Here is a 23,989-nt window from a genome sequence, read left to right as displayed (position 1 = left end):
TAATCGTCATGGGAGTGGTGTGTGCTGCCTCTTGGTGCCCTTTTGAAACTTACCGGGATACTAGTGGCTTGCTACTGGAGTACTTGGCTAGGGGCTGAACTCAGGGCAGGGAAGGTGGCCATCCTCCGTATGTTTAAGATGAACCAAATGGCTATTTAAAATGAGTGGTTAGTTCCATTCCCCTGCCCACGGACCAGCACCCCCACAGCTCTGGTCATCACTGGGGGTCTTACCCTCTCTGCAACTCCCCGACTCCCCGCAACACCCCAGGAACTGCATGAGGGTGGAGAGTTTCTGGCCATCCCCCAGGTGCTGCCCTGTGGTTATCATGAAGCTCCTTCCTCCAGAGGCAGATGAGCTCTGCTCCTGCTTCCTGAACAGGGAAACTTCTGAGCCTTTCAGGCTTTCACTGCCGCACAAAGACTTGTACGTCTGAACCCCAAGCCTACACACTTCGGGTGAGTCACTGGGACGTTAACAGAACGTGGAGCCGGCTGTGAGAAACCCCTGCCGTCTCCGCCCTCCCTCCAGAGTCAGAATGGGCTCGAACCATCCCAACTGAGATAATCAGAGGGATGGAAGGCTTTGGGATGGGTAGAGATGGAAAAGATTAGGGCTTTTTATCCGACAAAGACAAAGGCGGAGAGGACTCGAAAATCACGAGGAGAGCAGATGAGGTGAACGAGGAGCTGTTCAAATCCCCCTGTTGCAGGCAAGGTGGCATTCGGGGAAACTTGAAGACGGTAGGGTCCAACCAAAGAAAACATTTCACACGGTAAAAGGTAAACACAAGGAAGATGGACAGGCCAAAAATGCACTTAATTCTTCCATCGTGTATTCCGTTTTCACATTTTGGATAGCAAGCCATTAAGGAATCAGGGGAACATCCTTCCAACATCGCACGACTGTCCGAATGGAACGGAACGCAAGGCATCGTTGGAAGGACGGTTTTGGCCATCTGTGTGGGGCACCAGCCGCGGCCCACACATCACAGTGCGAGTTTTCCTGAATGTGGGGTCCATCAGGAACGTAACCCCTTGGTTTTAAGGGAGCGGATGTTATCCGCAGGTGGAAGAGGAGTCTGGGCCTTTGCATGCGTTCTTGATGCATCTCAGCCTGGATGGACTGTCCGTCTAACCCAGTGCCCTAGAGCGGTTTTTGTTAAATGTTCTTGTGATCGCTTGGAAGACCCGTGAAAGTCTGGGTGAACTTGAATTTCTGCCTTCTTCTCAATGGTCTGTTAAGTGGCAAGGTGACCTAGGCTGTGCCCATGCTCAGAGCTGCCTGAGGTAACATCTCGCATTCTCGAACGAGGTGGAGGATGTCTTTCTGGCCTTCAAGTTTTTTAGCCAGGAGGATTGTCTCTCTTTTGTACCAGGATGCATTTTGAAGCCCGGAGAGGATAGATGGATCAGCAAGTCAGGGACAGAGCCAGCATTCCCTAGTGTCAACACAGTGCTCTCTTCTGGGAAGTCAGCTGTCTTCCAGGTATTTAGCACTTCCCCTGGGGAAGTAACGGCAGGTTGTAAATTGGACAAGCTAGGGCACCTCACAGATTTTTCCCTTCCGTGCTAACGAGTCCGTGTTCAAGACGTGGAACCGGCCGGATTCTTCTGTCTCTTCTGGGCAGCTGTTTGAGATTAAGCTAAGCAACTGGACCGTTGGTGCGACAGTGGTGGGTTGCCCACCAGTTGCGAAGGGCAGAGGCTGCGTGCAGCCAGAAAAAGGCCACTGCGTGTGTCCAGATCGTAGCATGGCTCCTCACTTGCTTCTCTGAGTCCCGTCCCTGCTTTCTCCCCACCACTTTTGCTGCCTCCCAATTGCAGTCCTCAAGATAGGGCTGAGAGTTACCTAGGCCTACGTGTCTTTGGCCGATGGGAACAATCAGGAATTTCCCTTTGGCTTTGTAGAGGTTGTCTGATGTCCAGGGGGAGAATTTCTTCAAAACGAGAAGTGGCAAGTGAAGGCAGAAGTTGGGTTGGGTCCGGCAACTAGAAACCATGAAGCCCAGCCTCCCCTTCTTCATTCTTCCATCCCCCCACCCCATCCAAGGGGGAAGGAACCCTTCAACCAACCTCTTCTTGGCCCTCCAGCTGCTGTAGACATGTCCTTTTCAGCCTTAATACTGCCACAGAAATGGTGTGACATGCCAGCCTAGAATAGCTGCTCGCAGCCACCATCGAGAGCTGTTCGCATGGCTGGCAGCCCAGTCCTTCCCTGAGCAGTGAGCTCTGGAGATAGATCTGCCCTCTCCTCTTCTCCATTCTCTTTTCCTTCCACTCCTTCCCCCCGTCCCAAAGCTACCAGCCCAGCCAGCACCCCCAGAGTAGGAAGCCCTGAATTCATATGAATCCTGAAGGCCTGCTCTTCTGCAATAAACCTGGCAAGGCAACCGGGAAAGAAATACCTTTCAAACCAGGGCCAGTAACTGAGGGTCTGGATGTGCCAAGTCGCCTGCTCCCGGTGCCACCCTTCCCAACAGGCATGTCTTAACTGCCCCTGAAGGGAAACAACTCCCCTTATGTATTGCCTTCCCATAGCCACCACTCTCAACCAGTTGCGTCAAACTCTTCATTGCAGGTAGATATGGCCCAGTGGTTACTTGACAAGCCAGAGGATACTTCACTGTGGTTGGCAGGAGATGGCAGTTGAGAGGAGCTCATCCAAGTTTCCATTCATCTCTCCCCTTTATCCCCCTAATCCTCTCCCCAAGAACAGGAAGAGGCATAGTACTGTCCCTGAAGCTGCAGCTTCTTCACTAGCTGGCCAGAACTGGTTCTTACAACTGAGGCGCTCCCCGCCGGGCCCACTGTAGGGTTGATTAGGAGGCCCTAGGACCTTGTTGGATGCCCCTTCTTTGCGAGAAGCACACCTGGAAAATGCCACCCCAAGCCTGTCCGTCAGGAAGTGTGCCCAGGCTCTGGTGGCAAGCCTGCTGAGGGGATACACTCATTCATTAGCCGCCCCCCATCGTCTCCCACCCGGGGCAAGGCAGCTATGATAGGGTAACGGGAGAGAGGCAGCTGTTAATAGTGTGACGGGAGACCAGACGCTAGGTCAGACAAGAGACTTGGATAACTAGGAAATGAGGGGCGAAGGGCTTCCTTGTACTGAAAGGAAATTGGAAGCCATTCTCAGAGCGATTGGTGGCAGCTCTGTGGCCAGTGAGGTAGGCAGCGCCAAGACCCTCAGGAGATATGGCTATCTCTGTAGTGAATGGAGGGAGGCCAGGAGGAGGCCTTACCAGAAGTCTGGCAGCCTGAGCCCAGCTTGACAGGTGCCCCTGTCCGAGCCCTGCATTTGAAGCGAGGTATTCAGTGCGAACGGAATCGATTCCTCCTCTTGGCGACAGAGAAGGCCAGGAAGCAGGCTTGGAGGAGAAGTGGCCCTTCTGCCCCTCATCACCCTCTTGTCTGTTATCTAACTTCCCTCAGAGGCACAGACGTTGACTCATCCGCCATCATATTCTGAGAGGGAGCGACAAGAGCCTTGTCTCGAGCTTTGATGGGTTGGGAAGTTGAGGCACAGAAGGGGCGAAGTGACCCGACACCAAGACTCGGGACGGCAGGAAACGCAGACCCGGAGGAGAGGATGTGATCCACCCAACCCTCTCAGGAGAAGCGCCTAGAGTCCCAGCTAGACTGTGGCGCCCGGCTGGTCCGCTGAAGGGGGCATTGCTTTCCAGCAAGGGTGGGAAGGATGAGGGCCGTTCTGGCCCCCCAGCAGACATGGGTGAGACTCCCTCCACCCACGGTGGCTGAACCCTCCACTTTGAGCTAGCTGCACATTGCCGAGCCAGTGACTCACACAGTCCAGATTGGCAGTGCGTGAGGGGGGACCCTCTGGCAGCCAGCGCTGCTCTCACCCTCCACCCTCGGGAAAGATGCACCAGGAGGCCCGCACTCCATGACGGGAAGGCTCCTTGTCGCAGGGGATGCGATCGCGTTGTAGGTTTGGTGTGAACAGTTTGCTTCCACTACGGCTCTAGCTGCCGAGAAGTACAGAGGAGTTTTCTGGCAGGCGCCCTGAGCCCAGGGTTGCCATCTGTCAATAAATTCTGACAAGTTTGTAAAGCGGCAGCACTGAGGCAGCTGGTTTCACGTGGGGTTTAATACAGCCAGGATTAGTTCAGCAAAAAATGTGATGACAGCCCGCTTTTGTGAGGCCTCTGAGTAATAATAATAATCACCCTCGTAATGATAACTGTGATATTTTAAGGGCTTACGATGTGCTAAGCACTGAGGTAGATACAACACAGTCAGATCCCACACAGGTCTCACAGTCTAAGGTGGGAAGGAGAACAGGTTTTTAATCCATTTTACAGATGAGGTTAACTGAGGCCCAGAGAAGTCAAGTGACCGGCCCAAGATCACACAGCAGGCAAGTGGCGGAGCCAAGATTGGAAACCCAGTCTCCTGACACACCCAGGCCTGTGCTCTTTCCGCTAGACCCCACTGCTTTTCCGGGTTGAGTTCCCCTGACCCTTACCCTAATACAGTCCGTGTCTCTGGTCAGGTTGACCTGACCCTTTATGAAGGACCCCAGAGAAGAGAACTCTTTCGAGACTCTGGGCAGAGAACGTGTCTACCAACTAGGTTATGTTGTACTCTCCCAAGCGCTTAGTACGGTGCTCTGCACACATTAAGCGCTCAGTAAATACCATTGATTGATTGACTGGTTGCCCGGAGCGTCAGTTTTGCAGCAAGGCACCCTGACTGCAGTAAGAGGAGTAGGCGAGGGTAGTTGGAAGGTCTCTGTGAGGCCCTAGGGAACACTCCTATCTGCCTGGCCTGGGTGAAAGGAGACTATTATTGTCGTTATTGTATTCGTTAAGCACTTACTACCTGTCAAGCGCTGTCCTGAGCCCTGCGGTAGATACAAGTTAATCAGGTTGGACACAGTCCCCGTCCCACATGGAGCTTACCACTCACATAGGAGGAAGAGCAGGTTTTGAATCCCCATTTTACAGATGAGACAACTGAGGCCCAGGCAAGTTGCGACCTGCCCAAGATCACACAGCAGGCGGGTGGCAGATTCGGCAATAGAACCCAGATCCTCTGGCCCCCAGTCCCGTGTTCTTTCTAGTCGGCCATGCTGCCCCTCAGCTGGCTTTGCGTTGTTTGGCTGCGACCCTCTACGAAGGCATAGACTGGCCCGGCGAAGACGGAGTTTTCTTTTCTCCCTGAAGTTAAAGCAGCCAGGCCGTGCCGGCCACCCAGGTAGCCGCACCCCCCCCAGAGAGCCCCACGGGGCCGTGCCACATGCGAGCTCTGGAGGATCGGATCGTGCTCGCGAGAGCCAGGAGGTGGATTTCAGAACTCTGGCCCATGTGCCGGAGGCCCACGATGGATTTGTCGAGTGTGGTTCCCACGTGGGCAGGTGGTGACAGGCCCAGAGATCAGGTGGGCCCAGCCCCATTGAGCAGGACTGCAGGGAGAGGAATCCGGAAAGACTGGAGGCCCCCCCAAGGACTTGGTCGTGAGCGGGCGGACAGGTTGGGGTCAGTGATTGTGAACTGGAAAGGGAAGAGAGCATCTTCTAGTCACAGTCCATTTGTCTGGGAGCCCAATTTGTGTTGTCCTGCCCTTTTAAGAAGCCATCCTTCAGCCCTGGAAGTGATGACGCAGCTCAGTTGGCGAAGCCCGGGGAAGTCAACAGATTCCGGGGGACAGCCTGCTCCCCTCCCCTGCCCCAGGCACCGGCCTCCCTCAACTGCTCTGACTGCAGTGACTCTGGATTCCGACCGGGACTGGCCCAGGGAATGAGCCCCGGCATCTCAGTCCATCTCACTCGTTCTTAGAGGTCGGACTTGGACCTTTCGTCTCCTTTGGCACCGACCTACCGCCCAGTGGGCCTAGTCGTGGCTCCTCTGACCCACGCACAGGCCTGACCCTGTGAGTGAAACCAGTTGGCCGGGCCTGAGCCACCAGGGAAACCAGTACAGGAGAAGGCAAAAATCCTCATTTTTCCCCAAGATCCCTTGCCTCTAACCCCATCACTCCCCACTCTGCCTTTCAGGGCCTTAAACTCTGGTGTTGAGTACTATTGGGACCAGCTGAATGAGACAGTCTTCACCGTCCATTCCAACAGCAGGAGCAGTGAGAGACCAGGGTAAGTTCTCGGGGGATAGGATAGGAGTAGCCGACTGGAACAGCTTGTGCCCCATCTGCCCCCCGGACGTTTCCTTGAAGTGCTGTGTCTTCTGGCATCCCTGGGCTGGCCGGCCAAACCGCCCGTTGGCACCCAGGTCACGCTACAAGCATCTTCAGAGCGAGGAGGGTGAGGAATCATCTTGTGGCCCCCATGCTGTGAACATAACAGGAGTCTGACTCCTCTGGAAGCTGCTGCAGTTGCTAGTGGACAGAGAGCAGGAAGCTAGGGAACGAGAAGGAGAATTGCAGAGCCGACGAAGCGGGGGCACGGAGGAACAAGGGAGGGAGGGGAGATGGGGCGGGGCGGTGTGCATGCGGCCCAGGAAGACTGGAATCGATAGGTCGGTAGACCAGGACGGTCAGTGACTCCCCGGGGCTGTGACCCACCCACCCCCGCGCCCCCCCGCCGAGCTGCTTCAGGGCCAACCGAGGGCAGTGAGCTGGTGCTAATCATTTTAATTGCTTAATTAACTAATGATTGCACAAGCACTCTGAAAATATAAATTGCTACGTAAACGCTTCAACAATCATTGCCGTGTCTGGTTTTGTGGACCCGACGCAATTGCTCTTTCCAGCAGAAACTGAAGAGTGCCGGAAAGGGGTCCCCATGGAGTGCTTGGGAAGGGGAGCTAAGGCTCCCTGTGGGCCCTCAAATCCTAGAGTCTTAGGGCTCCCGGCGGCCCCCCTCCGGGCCGTTTCCGGGGTCCCGGAGACACTACCGTGGGGATTGGGGCAGTTCTTCAGGGTGGTCTCCTCTTCGCTCTCCGGGCCTGAGCCTGAGACCAAATGCAGACTCAAGAGAGCGCAAAGCTTCCCCATGAGGGCCACCCATCAGGACTCCTCTAAGAACCAGGGGACGCTCCCGATAGAGTCAGTCCAGCCAACGGCCCAAGGGCAGGATCGGGAAATAGATCATAAGACTTCCTTCTCCTCTTCTCTTCCCCAGGACCCTATTAATCAGCCAGCTGCCGGGTTTGCACCTTCAACTCTTGCGGCCACATTGGTCTCTAGCAAAGCCCTTTGTTCTTAATGAGAAAAACAGATAAGCTGGGCCGGCAGTGGGAGGTCTGGACGCTGACACTGGACCAGGTGGCCTTGTCAGAGAATCAGTGGATGTGCCGTCCCTTCCCATCGGCCGCGTCGGACAGGGAAACGGGGCGAGCGTTTCCTCTAGGGTTCAGAGGGGTTAATCCCCAGATTGGCAGAACTGGGAATCCCTCCCCCGAGCTTGCTAAATCCCCTCCCTCCCGCCCCCTGCTCTGCCGCTGGCCCCGGGGCAAACCCGGAGAGCCAAAGAGTCTGGAAGGTTGGGGTTGGGGATCGGCCTCTCAGTGTAGCCCTGCGCCTGGGAGAGGGAGCTCTCCTGAGACCCAGCCTGGCCTGACTTGAGTTTGTCTGTCTCTATTCAGAACCAGCAGAGCCACGTGGAGGACGGATAGGGACATGGGCCTAATGAATGCCATTGGCCTGCAGCCCCGGAACCCCACCACCTCGGTGACGTCCCAGGGCACCCAGACTCTGGCACCCCAGCTGCAGAATGCAGAGACGCAGACGGAGAGGGAGGTGCAGGAGCCGGGGGCGGCCTCCTCTGGGGCTGGCGAAGGTAGGAGCCGAATGGCGCCGGGGTTGGGGGACGGTCGCTCCTCCCTGGCCGAGCCGCCCGGGGCCACTGGGGTCGGCGGGGAGGGACCGATTTCACCCAGGATCCCAAGTGGCGCGAGAACTTCTTGGCTCCCTCCGGCTCGGCCTTCCTCAGAGACGTCTCTCAGCATGTCCAAGATTGAGCTTTCCTCTGCTCTTGGCCCCTCTGCTGTGGTCTATGTGCCTCGGCTCCTCTTGGCTCCGTGCTGGTGCCCAAAGCTTTCTCTGGGTACCGATCTCCCCGAAGGCTGGGGTTGCCGGGGAACTGGGGAGTAGGTCAAAGCTGCATCCGTGTCACTTCCTGAAGCGACCCAAGAAGCAGCGTGGCCTAGTAGAGAGAGCACGGGTCTGCGAGTCCAAAGGATCTGGGTCTAATACCGGCTCTACCGATTGCTTGCTGCGTGACCTTGGGCAAGTCACTTCTGTGCCTCAGTTTCCTCAACTGTAAAATGGGGGTACCTGTTCTCCCTCCTACTTAAACTGTGAGCCCCATGCAGGACAGGGACTGTGTGGGACCTAACTAACTTGTACCTTCCCCAGCGCTTGACACATAGTAAGCGCTTAACAGATACCGTAAAAATAAATAGTCCCCAGGCTAATATTCCCAAGAGAGGGCTGGCTAGGGTGTCAGAGAGGGGCCTTCAGGGGTGAGGAGTTTAGTGACTGCCATTGCAGAGATACGCTACTGCCCAACTCCCCTCTCCTCCTGGCTCAGTTGAGAGCAGGGACCACGGAAGCGTCATCCAGGATCCTGGGCTCAATAGGAGGAACAGTCTTGAGTCCCTCCCTCTCCCCTGTGGTGCTCAGGGAACCTCATCCCAAAGTGAAACCTTAAGGCTAGATGATACTGCGGCCTGGTCCAGGTGTCCAGCCTGTCCCAGCGTTGAAAGGCAGGAGGCTTCAAAGACTCTAGAGATCTGCAAAGCCATTGGTTACTGGGGCTTGGGGCCAATCTAGGTGAGGACCCCGGGGTCCACTCCCAAAGCCCACAGTTGCAGGGGGAGTGACATGCCCCTCACGTGCCCCCTTCGGGTATTGCCTGAACCTTAGCCGGTCCCATCCTCCTCTCACTGCACTAGCCTCACGCTTCCAAAAACCAGTTAGCACTCAACACCAGCAGAGCCAGAGGCACTCTGGGGTCTGTCAGTGGACTGACAGATGGACAGACGACTGTGTTAAACCCGCCGTTTCCACTCACCGACTGTCCTCGGCCATCAGAGCCCAACAGAAAGATGCCCACCGTGCTTTATCGTTATTGGATCCAGGGCCGGTGTTGTGCTCGTGGGGTGGCACCGCCGCTGGCCCGGAGAGCCTAGCCTAAGGTGCTAGGTTTTCCCAAATGGCCCCCAAGGAATGACTCTCCTCATGACCGATGCTCAGAATTCAAGCTCCTCAAGCAGCGGCGTGACTCGGCGACCTGGGGGCCGGGCCTAGCAGGCCCTGAACCACTGATGGGAGAGGAGCTGGCGGTCCTCCACCCCAGGGATCAGACAGCCCGTGGGGCAGCTGAGAGAAGTCTGGAGGTGCCACCATTCCTACCCTGGCGGGACTCATGATCTACTGGGGGAGAAAGCAGATGGAAAAACGCCACCATACAGAGGCACAGGATGCCAGGGACAATTCTAAGAATGTATGAAAGATCCACCAGAACATAACAGTAAAAGTAATTTGACAAAGATCTAAGCCTAAGAGCCCAGGAGTCCCTGGAGGCAGGGGGCTTGAGGCGGGTGGAAGTTGGAGGGGAGTTGCCGGCTGAGGTTAATTTAGGAGGCGCTGGGCCTTGGGAAGGATTTCTCTTGCGTATTCTCAGGTTTCTTCAGAGATTGTGCTGAGCCAAAGGAGCTAGCTGGTTAAGGGGCTGGGCTGACTGTGCCAGGAGTGGAAGCCGAGGAGCACGCTACACTCCATGCTACATTTCTCGAATACGGCCTGTAGTATCCAACCCTCCCCACCTCGGCTCCGAAGTTGCCTTCCCAGCATGGTGGGCAGCCCCTCCCCTGCCCACCCTGGGGATGGTTAAGCAAAGCAGGCATCTGTAAGCCTGTCAGACCCCCCGCGGTCAGGACTGCTGAATGGTGGTGCTCCCGAGGACTGTTGGGTCAGGAAGGTTGAAGCCTTTATCTCCCGGGGCAGGGAGGTCCTTATGCCTTTAAGCCTTTATGCTCTCTCAGCCAAAGAACAGAAATCCTGACTTCCAACAGGGAAGCCTTCTGAAGAAAAACTAACTTCCCTAAAGCCAGATGCCAGGCAGCAGTTCTTCCTCCTGGAAGTGGAGAGAAGCGGTGCAATCTCTGTCCCCGCTCCTCGCCCATCCCTGAGCCCGTTTGGCCCGTTGGGACACCTCTCACCCTGAAGAAGTGAGTCAGAGACATAACAGAGCAGCAGCAATGAAGAGAAGCAGCCTGGTCTAGTGGCCTGGGAGTCAGAAGGACCTCCAGGCTCCTCCGTTTGTCTGCCGTGTGACCTTGGGCAAGTCACTTCCCTGCTGTGTGCCTCAGTTACCTCATCTGTAAAATGGGGATTAAGACTATGAGCCCCATGTGGGACAGGGACTGTGTCCAACCTGATTACCTTGTATCTTCCCCAGCGCTTAAAACAGTACCTGGCACATAGTAACTACTTAACAAATACCATTTTAAAGAAAAAAAGCGCCAAGGGAAGGATGTTATTGACAGGGAGGGCGGGGATCAGTTCCTATTTTGTCTCTCGCCAGTGTCTGCGGGGATGTTAAGACCCCTCGTTGGGTGTTTCAGGATAGGGAAGCGGCCCAAGGGCTGAGATCTGGGCAGAGCTGCAGAGGACAACTAGCCCCGCCTGCCCACGTTTCTCCTCCAAGCCATCTGAATGACAGATCTGTTTTCGGAGCTGGCGGGGATTTGACAGCAGCTTCAGCTCCTTTCTGTCCGGACTGCTGACAGGTGCTCTGACCCACCAGGCAGGGGCCAGTCATCACACCGTCCTGGAAGTCTCTCAGGCCTCTGACAGGAGGTTGTGCTTCTCGCCACTGTGCCTGATGGGATCACTGATCACGGTTTCTCCCTCCCTACCCCAGCTTCTTCCTGACCTCCAGGCAGGGTTGGCAGGAGGTTCAGTCAGAAAGTATTTGCCAAACACCGAGATATTCATAGAGGCGCGCACACGGGCATGTACACACGCTCCCCTCCCCACAGGCCTGAAGTATAATTAACATTGGGCAAGTACTCTTCCTGCACTACATTACAATTCTGCAACTTGCCCCCTCCCCAGCCTTTTTCCACCAGTAAGTGCAAGCGGGTTCCCGGGCCCCTTCCAGTTTCTTGCGTATAAAAACTTGGTTCAGATCTGTTGAGCTGTCTTTGGGCTTTCCTGGACGAGCCCTCCACTGGAGGAGTCCCAGGTGTCTGCTCTGTGCTGCTCCAGCTCTACCCAAAGAGCCCAACCTCTGGTGGTGGTTGGGGCCCTGGGCAAGCTCCCTTCCACTTTCCAGTTAAAGGGATGCAAAGAGACGGGATTGGGCAAGTGGAGTTGTGGTTAGGAGCCCTGGAGATTGGCAGTCCCACCCGCCGGGGACCACCTTCTTAGCCAGAGACCAGACGCTGTGGGCAGGGCTCGCCTCACTCTGCCTGGTGGAGGGGGGTTTGCTTTGTCCAAGAGCAGAACCTGTCGAGGTCAGTTGCTTCCAGGAAATGAATTGCGACACGGAGGGAGAATGGTGGAAGAAGGCTGTTGTTTCCCCTGAACGGCTGTTACCCTTTCCCCACCTGCCCACATTTTTCTGCCCTTCTGGGGTCACCTTTTGTTCTGTGGTAATAGCACAGCTCCTGAGTTCCCCTGTGAGCCATCCCCAACTTGGGAGATCTATTCCTGCCTTAGCGTAGGGAGTCCAGATCTTTAAGTCTTAGGGCTGAGGAGATTCTGGAAAGGCTCTTTCTTAGAAGGGAGCTAATTTTGATTCCCGCTGGAAGTGGGAAATATGATTCCCTTCTTGCCCCTCATTGGACCTATCAGAGATGGGAACCTTGGCTCGTGATTTCGGTTTTCCACCAGGGTGGTGGCCCATCAGAAGTCTGGATTAAACTCCCAGTGTGGGCTGCCCAGACCCTGGCCCTCTGGGGCTTCTCTTCTGCTTAGGAGCCGCCAAACCCTGGACACAGTGCTCTCTCTCTGTCCCTCGGTACAGGTGGACCGATCTCACCCTCCAGACTGTGGTTGGGGAGGTGTCGGAGAGTCTCGGAAGGTAGCTCTTCAAATAGGACTAGTTTGGCACCAAGCCCCGGCCGGGTCCCTCTGGGGCCAGCCCTCCGACTTACTCCGGCATCCGGCCCCTGGGAAGCGGCCCATACTAAGGAGCTGATAATTCACCAGGCACAGAGCCCAGCAGCATAAGTGCCAATGCCAGAGGGCCTCCTGCCAGCCTAACATGTGCTCTGCTCCCCCGACCCCGGACGGAGCCAGGGAAAGGCTGGTTATTGGAGACCGAGGCGTCCCAGATATCTATGCTGGGGGGAGGGAGAGGAGGAGGCTGCCAGTGTAGGGTCTTAAGGACGGTGCTCCCGGGACAGCTTTTTGTGAGCCCAGCCGCAGCGTCCCCTGGACTGGCCAGCCTAGGCCCAGAATCTGGCCTCCTGTCCCCTTCCTTTCCACTTCTCTTGTCCAACTCTGTTTCAGGATTCGATCCTTCTGGGTGTTCCCAAGAGGGGAAGTGGGTATTACCTGCGCAATTAACAGTGTCTCCCTGGAAACTGAGCAAGAAGTGGCTGGAGAGTAAAGAAAAGGGACCAGAATGGAGAAGGGACGGAGTCAGTATGGGATCTGGAGAAAGCCTAGGGCGGCAGAAAAAACTGACCAGTGGCATTCCCCTTGCCCTGGGGGCTGAGAAGAAGTGAGATTTATCTTCCCCAAGACCTCAGGGGAGACACTTCAGCAAGAAATAACTATGAATTAATGAGGAGAGCGATGGGATTTCATGGTGACTGAAATGGCTGAGATGCCTCCTGGTTGTGTAAATCTCCCTCACAGGGAAAGCGGAGAGCAGGGGTTGGGGCAGTGTCGGAGTAATGAAGCTCTCGCAAAAATTGCTATTGACCCCCCCCCCCCCCAAAAAAAAAGAGGTCAGGAAGCATTTGGAGAAAACAATAGCGATTAACAGGCCCTGCTGAGTCACCCAATAACTTGGTGGTTACTTCTGTGCAACACATTGGGTCGAGTGTTTCTCTGTCCCCTGCGTGTGGGGTTGAAGCGCACCCAATGTAGAACGAAGCCTTGTCTTTGGACGAGCCGGACGAGCCCGGCCACTTCCGCTCAGCCCCAAGGGGGAGAGTGAGCCTGGCAGGTGGAAGACAGATCCATTCTCTCTGTCCGGGATTGGGAAGGCCGAGAGCCGGCTTTGTCCGGAATCTCCCATTGCAGGAGAGAGGAAAGGCAGAGCCCCGTTGCCGGGATTTACACGTGCCGCTGATTTAGGACTTCTGGGAACCTAGTGAAACCTGGATGGGGGATGAGGAGGAGGAGGAGAAGAAGAAACCCTATGAGCTCAACTGGAAAAAAACCTCTATTGAAGAGCATAATAAAAAAATCCAGATGGCCCCCAGGACACCCAGGAAGGAGCGTTGACTGAGCCAGTGGGGAGCCAAGAGACGGTCGGCAACCACAGCAACAGCGATGTTGATTGAGCCCAGACTGTAGGCAGGGGAGTGTACCAGGCTCCTGCCCTCTGGGAGTTTACAGTCTTCCGCGGGGAGGCCAGTCAAAGAAAATACCACAGTTGAGAGTGAGACTAGGCTGGACAAATGACTGAAAACGACTGTAAAAATGGTTGCTGGGGCGGCATAACTGGAGAGGTGGGGAGATGAGTTGGGGATTGCCCCCCTGTAGGTGACTCTTTAGGAGAAGAATGTGTTTTGGCAGAGGTGAAGAGGAAAGACAGTCCAGGCAGGGGGAAAGACGTGAGTAATGGGAGCAGAGCAGCAGAGTGGAGCCCCGGAGGTAGCCTGAAAGGCAATGTGAAGGACTTGGTCGGGGGAGGCGGAGGATTTTCCAGACGGTTTTTCAAGATAGAGCCTAAGGTGGGCCCCGAGCAGTTTTCGGGGACACAGAGAGCACGGAGATGATCTCATCATGGTCAGGGGTGTGTTTGAGGGCATTTTCTGCCCGCCCCGAGAGGGAAGCCCTCAGGCCAGAGGCGCCTGCCTGGGACAACTGGCCCCCCCAGCCTCGGGGATCTCGTCTCCTCCAAAAGGCAGACGCAGGTTATTCTGGAATTTTTCCGTTCTGCACTTGAGTCGAACCACGTGACGGAAATAGTTTGACTTTCAAGTCGAAAGCCCCGCGTTACCAGGAGAGACCCTCCCCCACGCCCCGTTCAGTCCTCTCCCTTCCCTCCAAGCGGGAGGCCAGGGAGACTCCAGGAGTGGGGCCTACCGACCCGCTCTCCCTCCCTGACTCCCTCCTCCCGTCGGTCTCGTGCCTCGCAGGTGAGGGGCCGGAGTACGGGCCCGGCGGCGAAGACGCCCTGAGCAGGATCCAGAGGCTGATGGCCGAGGGCGGCATGACGGCCGTGGTGCAGCGGGAGCAGAGCACCACCATGGCCTCCATGGGCGGCTTCGGCAACAACATCATCGTCAGCCACCGCATCCACCGCAGCTCCCAGACGGGCACGGAGCCCGGGGTCGCCGAGGGGGCCGCCCCCCCGCCCTCCACCTCGCGTGACCCGGCCGCCCCGCTGGGGCCGGTGACAGAGCAGGGCCTGAGCCCGCGGACAGCCCCCGGGGATGGGCCCGGGGCCGGCGGGAGAGACCCTGCCGGTCCGGCCCCGCTCCCCCCAGACACTGAGGGACCAATCCCCTACAGCGACCTGACCAATAACAACCATCTTCCCAACAGCACCGAGAGCCTCAGCGGAGAGCCGCGCAACAGGTAGAGATGAATGTGTGTGTTGGTGCCTCCCTTGTACTGCTAAGCAGAGACCTGTACCTCACAGCTGACCGGGAACTGTCCACGCAGAGAAGTTGCCGGCCCCCTCGGGGGCCAAACTAGGGGGAGGGGTGAAGCCGTCGGGTGCCTGAGCGTAAGGGGAGAAAAAAAAAGGATCGATGTCAGCCTCCCCCTCTCCCGCCGCCGCCGCCGCCACCCCCCTTTCCAACCAAGTGAAGCTCTACTTGGTTTCTGTTCGCTTCCAGGATCCGAGAACAAAGTGTTGTCACGTAACCCCATCATTCCCCCCTCAACGGGGCCCGGGGACTGCCGTGCTCGTCGGCTCTGCCCTCCAGTCCCTAAGGCCTCGGACTCCACGAGGAAGCCCCACCCCTGCCTCCCATCGGAGGCATCTCTGACCTTGTGCCTGTCGCTTAGCAACCTCGAGGGCAGAGAGTCTTCCGGCCCTAGGGCCAGTCGGCAGCTTGATATCGGGTCATGTTTGTGTGCGCGCCTCCCCTGCGTCCCGAGGTTTGGGGCCGAAGTGGCCGTCAGAAGCCCCTGGGGCAGGAGAGGCAAGGGACGGGGGCCCAGTGTCTCCTGCCCGAGCCGAGCCGGGGCCCGGTTTCCAGCTTCCATCCGGAGGGAGCCGAAAGCCAGGTCCCCTGGGAGGAGCCGGGGGGGCCCAGGAGCCTCCCACAGTCATCCGTGGGAACGGTCTCGGGGCGATGGGGACGGACGACTCACCCCCCCGGGAGGGCGCGGGGCCGGGACGTAGCCCGAGTCGAGTCGGGGTTAGAGGCCGGTGTGACGGGGCTCACTCAGCCAGGAGGCCGGGGGAGAGCGGCCCCAGAGGCTCGTTTGCCGGGACGCACTCAATCTAAAGCTCAGGGTCCCCTTCCCCCTCCCATTCCCACCCCGTCCGTGGGTCCCCGGTGCGGCGGCACCTCTGTGTGACAGTATTACATGAGCCTGGACGGCGGCCCCGCCCCGGGGCCAGGAGCAGGGGAAAGGCTCCGGGAACAGCTTGAGGTACCGGTCTGTGACGTAAGGTGTTGCATGTGAAATCTTGAACTGTACATGTAGTTTCTAGTGGAGAAATCAAGGCTCTGACGCTAATTTTGTTTTAGTATAAAATGTGATTTCCTTTCTGTTTGTAACTTCATCATAGACACATTTTGGTGGGAGGAGAGGGGGATAGTCCAACTGCTAACGAGGGAAACACCAAAGATCAAGTCATTAAAAGATGACAAACCCTGCTCCGGCTTTTCGTCTTCTTTGGGGCAACAACGTGGAGGGGGCGGGGAGCCTCCGGGATCCAGGTCCCCCGATTTCCAAGTTCCCTGCTTTGGTTGTGCCGTGCGCTTGCCCCAGGCTCTCTACCCGAGGGACACCCTCTAGAAGGCAGGATGGACGGAAGAGGTCACGTGGCTTCAGCTCCCATCTCCGCGAGGAGGCCTCCCAAATCTTCCTCCAGCCCTGGTCTCTCATCTCACCCGCGATCCCACAACCCCTCTCGCCTCGGGGACATCTCTCCGCTTGGCTGCTCTGCCGGTTCCTGCGGTTCAAGTCAAAAACGGAACTCACCTTTCCCCCTAAACCCACTCACCCGCCTCAATTTTATTCTTTCATCTCAGTGGATGCCACCACCATCCTCCCTGCCCCAGAAGCCCAAACCCTCAGGCCCACCCTCCGATTCTTCACCATCTTTCAACTCCAACCTTCAGTTTACTGCCAAATGCCGCTGGTCCTTCCTGCACACCAAGTTCTTCATCCAGCCCTTCTGCTTGCAACACATTCCCTCCCTGAAACAAGCTCTGGACTTTGTGTGGCTACATCAGGGTCCTTCCCTTCTGGGTTCCTGCCTCAGGTGAGTTCTGGTTCCCAAGTTCGGTGAACCACAAAATCCTTGGGCCCAGAAAGCTATTCGCCTGGGGATCTGTAACCTCATTGTTTTCCTCCTCGATCTCCTCCAGGAGGTCTTCCCTCTTTTCCTCGTCTTCCACTCGCTTTTGCGTCGCCCTGATTTGCTCGCCCCTCCCTCAGCCCCACAGCACTTATGTACAGATCCATAATTCCACGCATTTATATTAATCTCTGTCTTCCCCTCGACTGTAAGCTCGTTGGGGCAGGGAATGTGTCTACCAACCGTGTTATATTGTTATATTGTACTCCCCCAAATCCGTAGTACAGTGCTCTGCACGCAGTAAGCACTCAATAAATACCATTGATGGATGGTTGATTTCTGATTCAGGAAGTGAAAAAAAAGGTGCAGGGGGAAGGCAGGAGTTGCTTTGCCCCAAACCCGGCCTTGTTATGAGGTTATCCTGACTACCATTTATACATATGTGAGGGGGTGTGTGTACTCACTATGTGCCAAGCACTGTACTAAACGTGGTTAGACACAATCCCTGTCCCACACGAGGCTCCCAGTCTATATAAGAAGTGGGATTTAATCCCTGTTGAGGAAACAGGCGCAGAGAAGTTGTGACTTGCCCAAGGTCACATACAGGAAGTAATTGGCAGAGCCAGGATTAGAACCCAGAACCTCTAACTCCCAGGCCTGTGCCCTCTCCACTAGGCCACACTGCTTCTCTAAGGTGTCGGCATAGTATTGGGAGGGTGGGAATTCCACGGCTGAGGAGCCAGCGCCTTATTGCCTGCCCTTGCTGCCTGGGATATTCTATCTGCCCCTTTCGAACGTCAAAAAAGTTTAGGTGGGGTGGAATGGTGAATTGTCTTCTCTCCTTTCAGGGGCAAAGAGAAAACTCTCTCCTGCTTCTTCGCGGCAGACAAATTCTCCTCCCCAGCCCGCCACCCCACCATCCCCACTACTGTTGGTCCAGGTCCAGGACCGCAGTGCGAAAGTGGGGCTGTGTGGAGCGAGCCACCCACTCTTTTTGGGGGAGCCAGGCAATCTGGGTGACACTGTCTCTGGAGGCGGCGGTTGGATTTGGTGACGGTAGTGGAGGTGCGTTGCCTCTCCCCGGGGAGAAGAAGTGACTGGGGTTCAGCCCGGCCCCGTTCCAGCAGGTCAGCGGAATTGGAAGGATCTCCCCGAGCCAAGGCCCCACGTTGGTTCCTTCACTGCTCTGGGCTTCTCCGGTTGCCCCTTTCTCTTCTACATCCCATCACCACCAACTCCTCCACCCCTGGTCTACCTGCCCCTGTGACCTAGTCCTTCCTCTTGGATCTGGTGTGTGGGAATGACCGGATGGCCGGCAGCAGGAGGGTTTTTTTGCGTGTTTTGTTTTGTTGTCGAAGTTGCTGCTCCTCTCAGATGACCCGCTACGGTCTATGGACGAAGTAAGAGAAGCAGCGTGGCTCAATGGAAAGAGCACGGGCTTTGGAGTCAGAGGTCGTGGGTTCAAACGCCGGCTCTGCCAGTTGTCAGCTGTGTGACTTTGGGCAAGTCAACTTAACTTCTCTGAGCCTCAGGTACCTCATGGGGATTAAAACTGTGAGCCCCCCATGGGACAACCTGATCACCTTGTAACCTCCCCAGCGCTTAGAACAGTGTGTTACACATAGCAAGAACTTAACAAATGACATTATTATTATTATTTATTATTATTATTATTATTAAGTAGCGGAGCACTGGAGCTATTTGGTAGGCTGCAGAGGTGTACATTTTAGGAAGCCGTCGGCCCCCAACCCTTCCTCTAGATTCCTGCCACCTTGAAGGCCCTTTGGCACTTAATTAATACTCTGGCTCAAGATTGAGCTTTGCCATGAGCTTTAATCATCATCAGTTAATCAACTGCAGAGGACTATGCCAAATTCTTGGAAAGGTACAAGAGAACAGAGTTGGTAGACACATTCCAACTCTTTAGAGGGACACACGAACACACCCCTAAGAGTTGGAGGGCCGTTGCTTTCCCAATCTACCCTGTCCTGCTTCTGTTGCTGAGTCTCTCCTGGTCCTGAGTTTTCCTGCCCTTGCTTTGAGAAGCCCGGGTCTGGTCCTCAGAGAAGAGTTAGTCGAGTCAGTCAGTTGATTGTATTTATTGAGCGCCTATTGTGTGCAGAGCACTGCACTGAGCGCTTGGGAGAGTGCAATGCGACTATAAAACGGACACATTCCCTGCCCACGACGAGCTTACAGTCTCTGTAAAAAAAAAAAAGTTCTCTGACCTTAGGGCTCCTGTCTCTAAAGAAGAAGACTGGCTCCTTTCCCTTCCCACCTCTTCTTCTCCAGCTCTCCACGCACTCAGCCTCGGTTTCCAGGTCTCCTTTGTTGGCCGCCCCCCGCCCCCCTCGGCCGGCTTCCCTGGCCCGGTGCCCTCCTGCGGGCTCCCCCTCCGGCCTCCGCTTAGGTCCGGGAAAGCAGTCAGAAGGGAGATGTCGAGGCCACTCTCTTCTTCACATCCGCCTCCTTCCCGCAGGCCCCTCCTTTTCTTTACCTCCACAGCTTGCCCGCCCCTTTGTACTCCCGGCTTCAGGCCGGCCCCGGGGCCCCAGGGCCCCACCCCTGACCCATAACCTTCGCCCCGTAACTCTCGCACCCACTTCCTGCCCCCTAGCCCTGAGTCCTGGCCCCTCTCCTTCTCGCCCCATGCCCCTCTCACCCCATGGCCCTTCCCTGCCCCAGGCCCCTCTCTCTCCATGGCCCTTCCCTGCCCCATGCCCCTCTCTCCCCCCATGGCCCCTTTCTGCCCCATGCCCCTCCCACCCCATGGCCCCTACCGCCCCAATGACCCTCCCACCCCATGGCACCTCCCACTCCAAGGCCCCTTCCTGCCCCATGCCCCTCTCTCCCCATGGCCCCTTCCTGCCCCTCTCTCCCCACGGCCCCTTCCTGCCCCCTTCCCCTCTCCCCCCACGGCCCCTTCCTGCCCCATGCCCCTCCTCTCCCCCCACGGCCCCTTCCTGCCCCATGCCCCTCCTCTCTCCCCACGGCCCCTTCCCTGCCCCCTTCCCCTCCTCTGTCCCCACGGCCCCTCCCTGCCCCCTTCCCCCGCTCCGTCCCCGCGGGCCCCTCCCCCCCTCCGTCCCCGCTCCCCGCGGCCCCTGACCTGAGGACGAGTGGGCGCGGCGCCGCCGCCGCCGGCGGGCGGACTGGAGGCCGGAGGGCAGGGCCGCCCCTTTGCCGTTCGGCGGCGAGCGAACCCGCCGAGCCCTGGGCGGCGGGACGTGGCCAACCGGGAGCCTCCCTCCTTCCCTCCCTCCCTCCCTCCCTCCCTCCCTCTCTCCTCCCCTCCCCTCTCCCTCTCCGTCTCCCCTCCCTTTGCCATTCCCTCCCCCGTCGGTCCATCCGTCGGTCCATCCGTCGGTCCGTCGGTCCGTCGGCGGGTCCGTCCTCTTTCGGCCAATTCCCCGGCTGTGCTGCTGTCCGAAGTGCTGAAACCCGGGCCCCTGCCGCCCTGCCCTCCTCCTCCCCTCCTCCTCCTCCTGCTCCTCCTCCCCCGGACGGGGCCGGCGCCAGGCTGGGCCCGGGGGCCCGGGGGCCCGGGGGCCCGGGGGCTCGGGGCGTCCGTTCTGCCTCCTTCCCCGCGCCCCCGGCTGCCCCTGGGCGGCCCGCCCGCCCCGCGCTGGGCCTCAGTTTCCCGGCCCTCCGAGTGGAGCGACTCGGCCTTCCGGGCTGGGGCTCGGGGCGGGCCGGGGGGCCGGGGGCCCGGGGGGCCGGGGGGCCGGGGGACAGCCAGGCGGCCGGGGCCCCGGGACGGACGGGCCGACGCTGGGGGGCCCGGGGAGGACGAGCCGGGGGGAGAGCCGGACCCCCGCGCCCCGCTCCCGGCCCCACGGGACAGAGGGGCCTCGCCACGCCACGCCCGCTACCGCCACGGCACACCCGGTCAGGCCCCGCCCCCGGCAGGCCTCATCCAATCAGGACCCGCCCCTGAGAGGACACACCCGGTCAGGACCCGCCCCCGAAGGCCCCACCCAATCAAGACCCGCCCCTGAGAGGCCACACCCGGGCTGGCCCCGCCCCCGACAGGCCCCACCCAATCAAGACCCGCCCCGGAGAGGTCACACCCTGTCAGGCCCCGCCCCCGACAGGCCCCACCCAATCAGGACCCTCCCCTGAGAGACTACACCCTGTCAGGCCCCGCCCCCGACAGGCCCCACACAATCAGGACCCTCCCCTGAGAGACTACACCCTGTCAGGCCCCGCCCCCGACAGGCCCCACCCAATCAGGGCCCACCACTAAGAGGCTACACCCTGTCAGGCCCCGCCCTTGAGAGGTCAGGCCCCGCCCCCGACAGGCCCCGCCCAATCAGGGCCCACCACTGAGAGGCTACACCCTGTCAGGCCCCGCCCCCGACAGGCCCCACCCAATCAGGGCCCACCACTGAGAGGCCACACCCTGTCAGGCCCCGCCCCCGACAGGCCCCACCCAATCAGGACCCGCCCCTGAGAGACCACACACTGTCAGGTCCTGCCCCCAACAGGCCTCACCCAATCAGGACCCGCCCCTCGGATGTCTTACCCTGTCAGACTCCGCCCCCTTCAGGCCCCACCCAATCAGGACCCGCCCCTGAGAGGCCATACCCCTGTCAGGCCCCGCCCCTGACAGGCCTCACCCAATCAGGACCCGCCCCTGGGAGGCCACACCTTCAGGCCCCGCCTCCGAGAGGCCCCATCCTATCGGACCCCCGCCCCCGAGAGGCCCCATCCTATCAGGCCCCCGTCCCTGAGAGGCCACACCTTATTCATTCATTCACTCTTCATTCATTCAATCGTATTTATTGAGCGCTTACTGTGTGCAGAGCACTGGACTAAGCGCTTGGGAAGTCCAAGTTGGCAACATCTAGAGACGGTCCCTACCCAACAGTGGGTTCACAGTCTAGAAGGGGGAGACAGAGAACAAAACGTATTAACGAAATAAAATAGAGTAAATATGTACAAATAAAATAAATAGAGTAATAAATCCGTACAAACATATATACATATATACAGGTGCTGTGGGGAGAGAAAGGAGTTAAGGCGGGGGAGATGAGGAGGGAGAGGAGGGGGAGAGGAAGGAGGGGGCTCAGTCTGGGAGGCCCCATCCTATCAGGCCCCGCCCCCGAGAGGCCCCACCCTATCAGGCCCCGCCCCCGAGAGGCCCCATCCTATCAGGCCCCGCCCCCTGAGACCACGCCCTGTCAGGCCCCACCCCTGAAAGTTCCCATCCTATCAGGACTCACCCATGAGAGGCCCCATCCTATCAGGCCCCGCCCCCGAGAGGCCACACCCTATCAGGCCCCTCCCCCGAGAGGCCCCATCCTATCAGGCCCCGCCCCCTGAGGCCACACCCTGTCAGGCCCCACCCCTGAAAGTTCCCATCCTATCAGGACTCACCCATGAGAGGCCCCACCCTATTCATTCATTTATTCAGTTCATTCAGTCATATTTATTGAGCGCTTCCTGTGTGCAGAGCTAAGGGCTTGGAGAGTACAATTCGGCAACAGAGAGGACAATCCCGACCCATCAACGGGCTCACAGTCGAGAAGGGGGAGACAGACAGCAAAGCGAAAGAAGTAGACAGGCGTCAATACCATCAGAATAGATAGAATTATAGCTTCTAGAAGGGGGAGACAGACAACAAAATGAAACAAGTAGACAGGTGTCAATACCGTCAGAATAAATAGAATTCTAGCTACATACACATCATTAATCGAATACATAGAGTAATAAATCTGTCCAAATATACACCGGCGCTGTGGGGAGGGGAAGGAAGGGGTGGAGCAGAGGGAGGGGAGGAGCAGAGGAAAAGGTGGGGGCTCAGCCTGGGAAGGCCTCTCAGGCCCCATCCTGTCAGGCCCCGCCCCCGAGGGGGCCCCACCCTGTGGGGTCCCGCCCCTGACAGGCCCCTCCCTGCTCGGCCCCGCCCCTGGGCGGCCCGGACCGGGGGCCGGGGCACGAGGCAGCCAGGGGACCGGCGGGGAGCGGCCAGGGGCCAGCCGGGGGGCAAGCAGGGGGGCAAGCAGGGGGGCAAGCAGGGGGCAGGCAGGGGGCAGGCAGGAGAGGCCGCTAGGGGGCAGCCGGGGGGCAGGCAGGGAGCAGGCAGGAGAGGCCGCTAGGGGGCAGGCCTGGGAGCAGCCAGGGGGCAGGCAGGGGATCATTCATTCAGTCGCATTTATTGAGCGCTTACTGTGTGCAGAGCACTCGGCGGGGGGCAGGCAGGAGAGGCCGCTAGGGGGCAGACAGGGGGCCGCTAGGGGGCAGGCAGGAGAGGCCGGCAGGGGGCCGTCGGGGGGCAGGTAGCAGAGGCCGCTAGGGGGCAGGCAGGAGAGAGGCCGCTAGGGGGCAGGCAGGGGAGACCGCTAGGGGGCAGGCAGGAGGGGCCGGTAGGGGGCAGGCAGGAGAGGCCGAAAGGGGGCAGGCAGGGGCAGGCGGGGCAGGCAGGAGAGGCCGGTGGGGGCAGGCAGGAGAGGCCGCTAGGGGGCAGGCAGGGGGCCGCTAGGGGGCAGGCAGGAGAGGCCGGCAGGGGGCCGTCGGGGGGCAGGTAGCAGAGGCCGCTAGGGGGCAGGCAGGGGGACCGGTAGGGGGCAGGCAGAAGAGAGGCCGCTAGGGGGCAGGCAGGGGAGGCCGCTAGGGGGCAGGCAGGCAGGGGAGGCCGCTAAGGGGCAGGCAGGGGAGGCCGCTAGGGGGCAGGCAGGAGGGGCCGGTAGGGGGCAGGCAGGAGAGGCCGCTAGGGGGCAGGCAGGGGAGGCCGCTAGGGGGCAGGCAGGGGAGGCCGCTAGGGGGCAGGCGGGGGAGGCAGCTAGGGGGCAGGTGGGGGAGGCCGCTAGGGGGCAGGCGGGGGGCCCGCCGAGGGGCCGTCGGGGGGCAGGCAGGAGAGGCCGGCAGGGGGCCGTCGGGGGGCAGGTAGCAGAGGCCGCTAGGGGGCAGGCCGGAGGGGCCGGTAGGGGGCAGGCAGGAGGGAGGCCGCTAGGGGGCAGGCAGGAGGGGCCGGTAGGGGGCAGGCAGGGGAGGCCAGTAGGGGGCAGGCAGGAGAGGCCGCTGGGGGGCAGGCAGGGGAGGCCGCTAGGGGGCAGTCAGGGGGCCTGTAGGGGGCAGGCAGGAGAGGCCAGTAGTGGGCAGGCAGGGGGCCTGTAGGGGGCAGGCAGGAGAGGCCGGCAGGGGGCAGGCAAGGGGCCGGTAGGGGGCAGGCAGGAGAGGCCGCTAGGGGGCAGGCAGGAGAGGCCGGCAGGGGGCCGTCGGGGGTCAGGCAGCAGAGGCCCGTAGGAGGCCGTCGGGGGGCAGGCAGGAGATGGGGCCGCTAGGGGGCAGGCGGGCCCCCCCCCCCCCCCCCGAGGGGCCGTCGGGGGGCAGGCAGGAGAGGCCTCTAGGGGGCCGTGGGGAGCCCGTCGGGGGGCCGTCGGGGGGCCGTCGGGGA

General features: G+C 59.2%; 1 protein-coding gene across 7 annotated transcripts in view; it reads left to right on the top strand.

Annotated features, from left to right (window-relative positions):
• Positions 1-15,943, top strand: part of AMBRA1 (autophagy and beclin 1 regulator 1) — a 182,685-nt gene extending 166,742 nt beyond the window's left edge. For all 7 annotated transcript variants that reach the window (XM_038764132.1, XM_038764137.1, XM_038764136.1 and 4 more), the window contains 3 exons: positions 6,019-6,111; positions 7,562-7,755; positions 14,246-15,943. In XM_038764132.1, coding sequence (XP_038620060.1) covers positions 6,019-6,111; positions 7,562-7,755; positions 14,246-14,691 — 733 coding nt within the window. In that variant the 3' untranslated portion in view covers positions 14,692-15,943. The remainder of the gene's footprint in view (positions 1-6,018; positions 6,112-7,561; positions 7,756-14,245) is intronic.
• Positions 15,944-23,989: the final 8,046 nt, after the last annotated feature.

This window comes from Tachyglossus aculeatus, chromosome 22, assembly GCF_015852505.1.
Source record: "Tachyglossus aculeatus isolate mTacAcu1 chromosome 22, mTacAcu1.pri, whole genome shotgun sequence".
NCBI classification, from domain to species: domain Eukaryota; kingdom Metazoa; phylum Chordata; class Mammalia; order Monotremata; family Tachyglossidae; genus Tachyglossus; species Tachyglossus aculeatus.
This window is presented reverse-complemented; position numbering and strand designations above follow the sequence as displayed.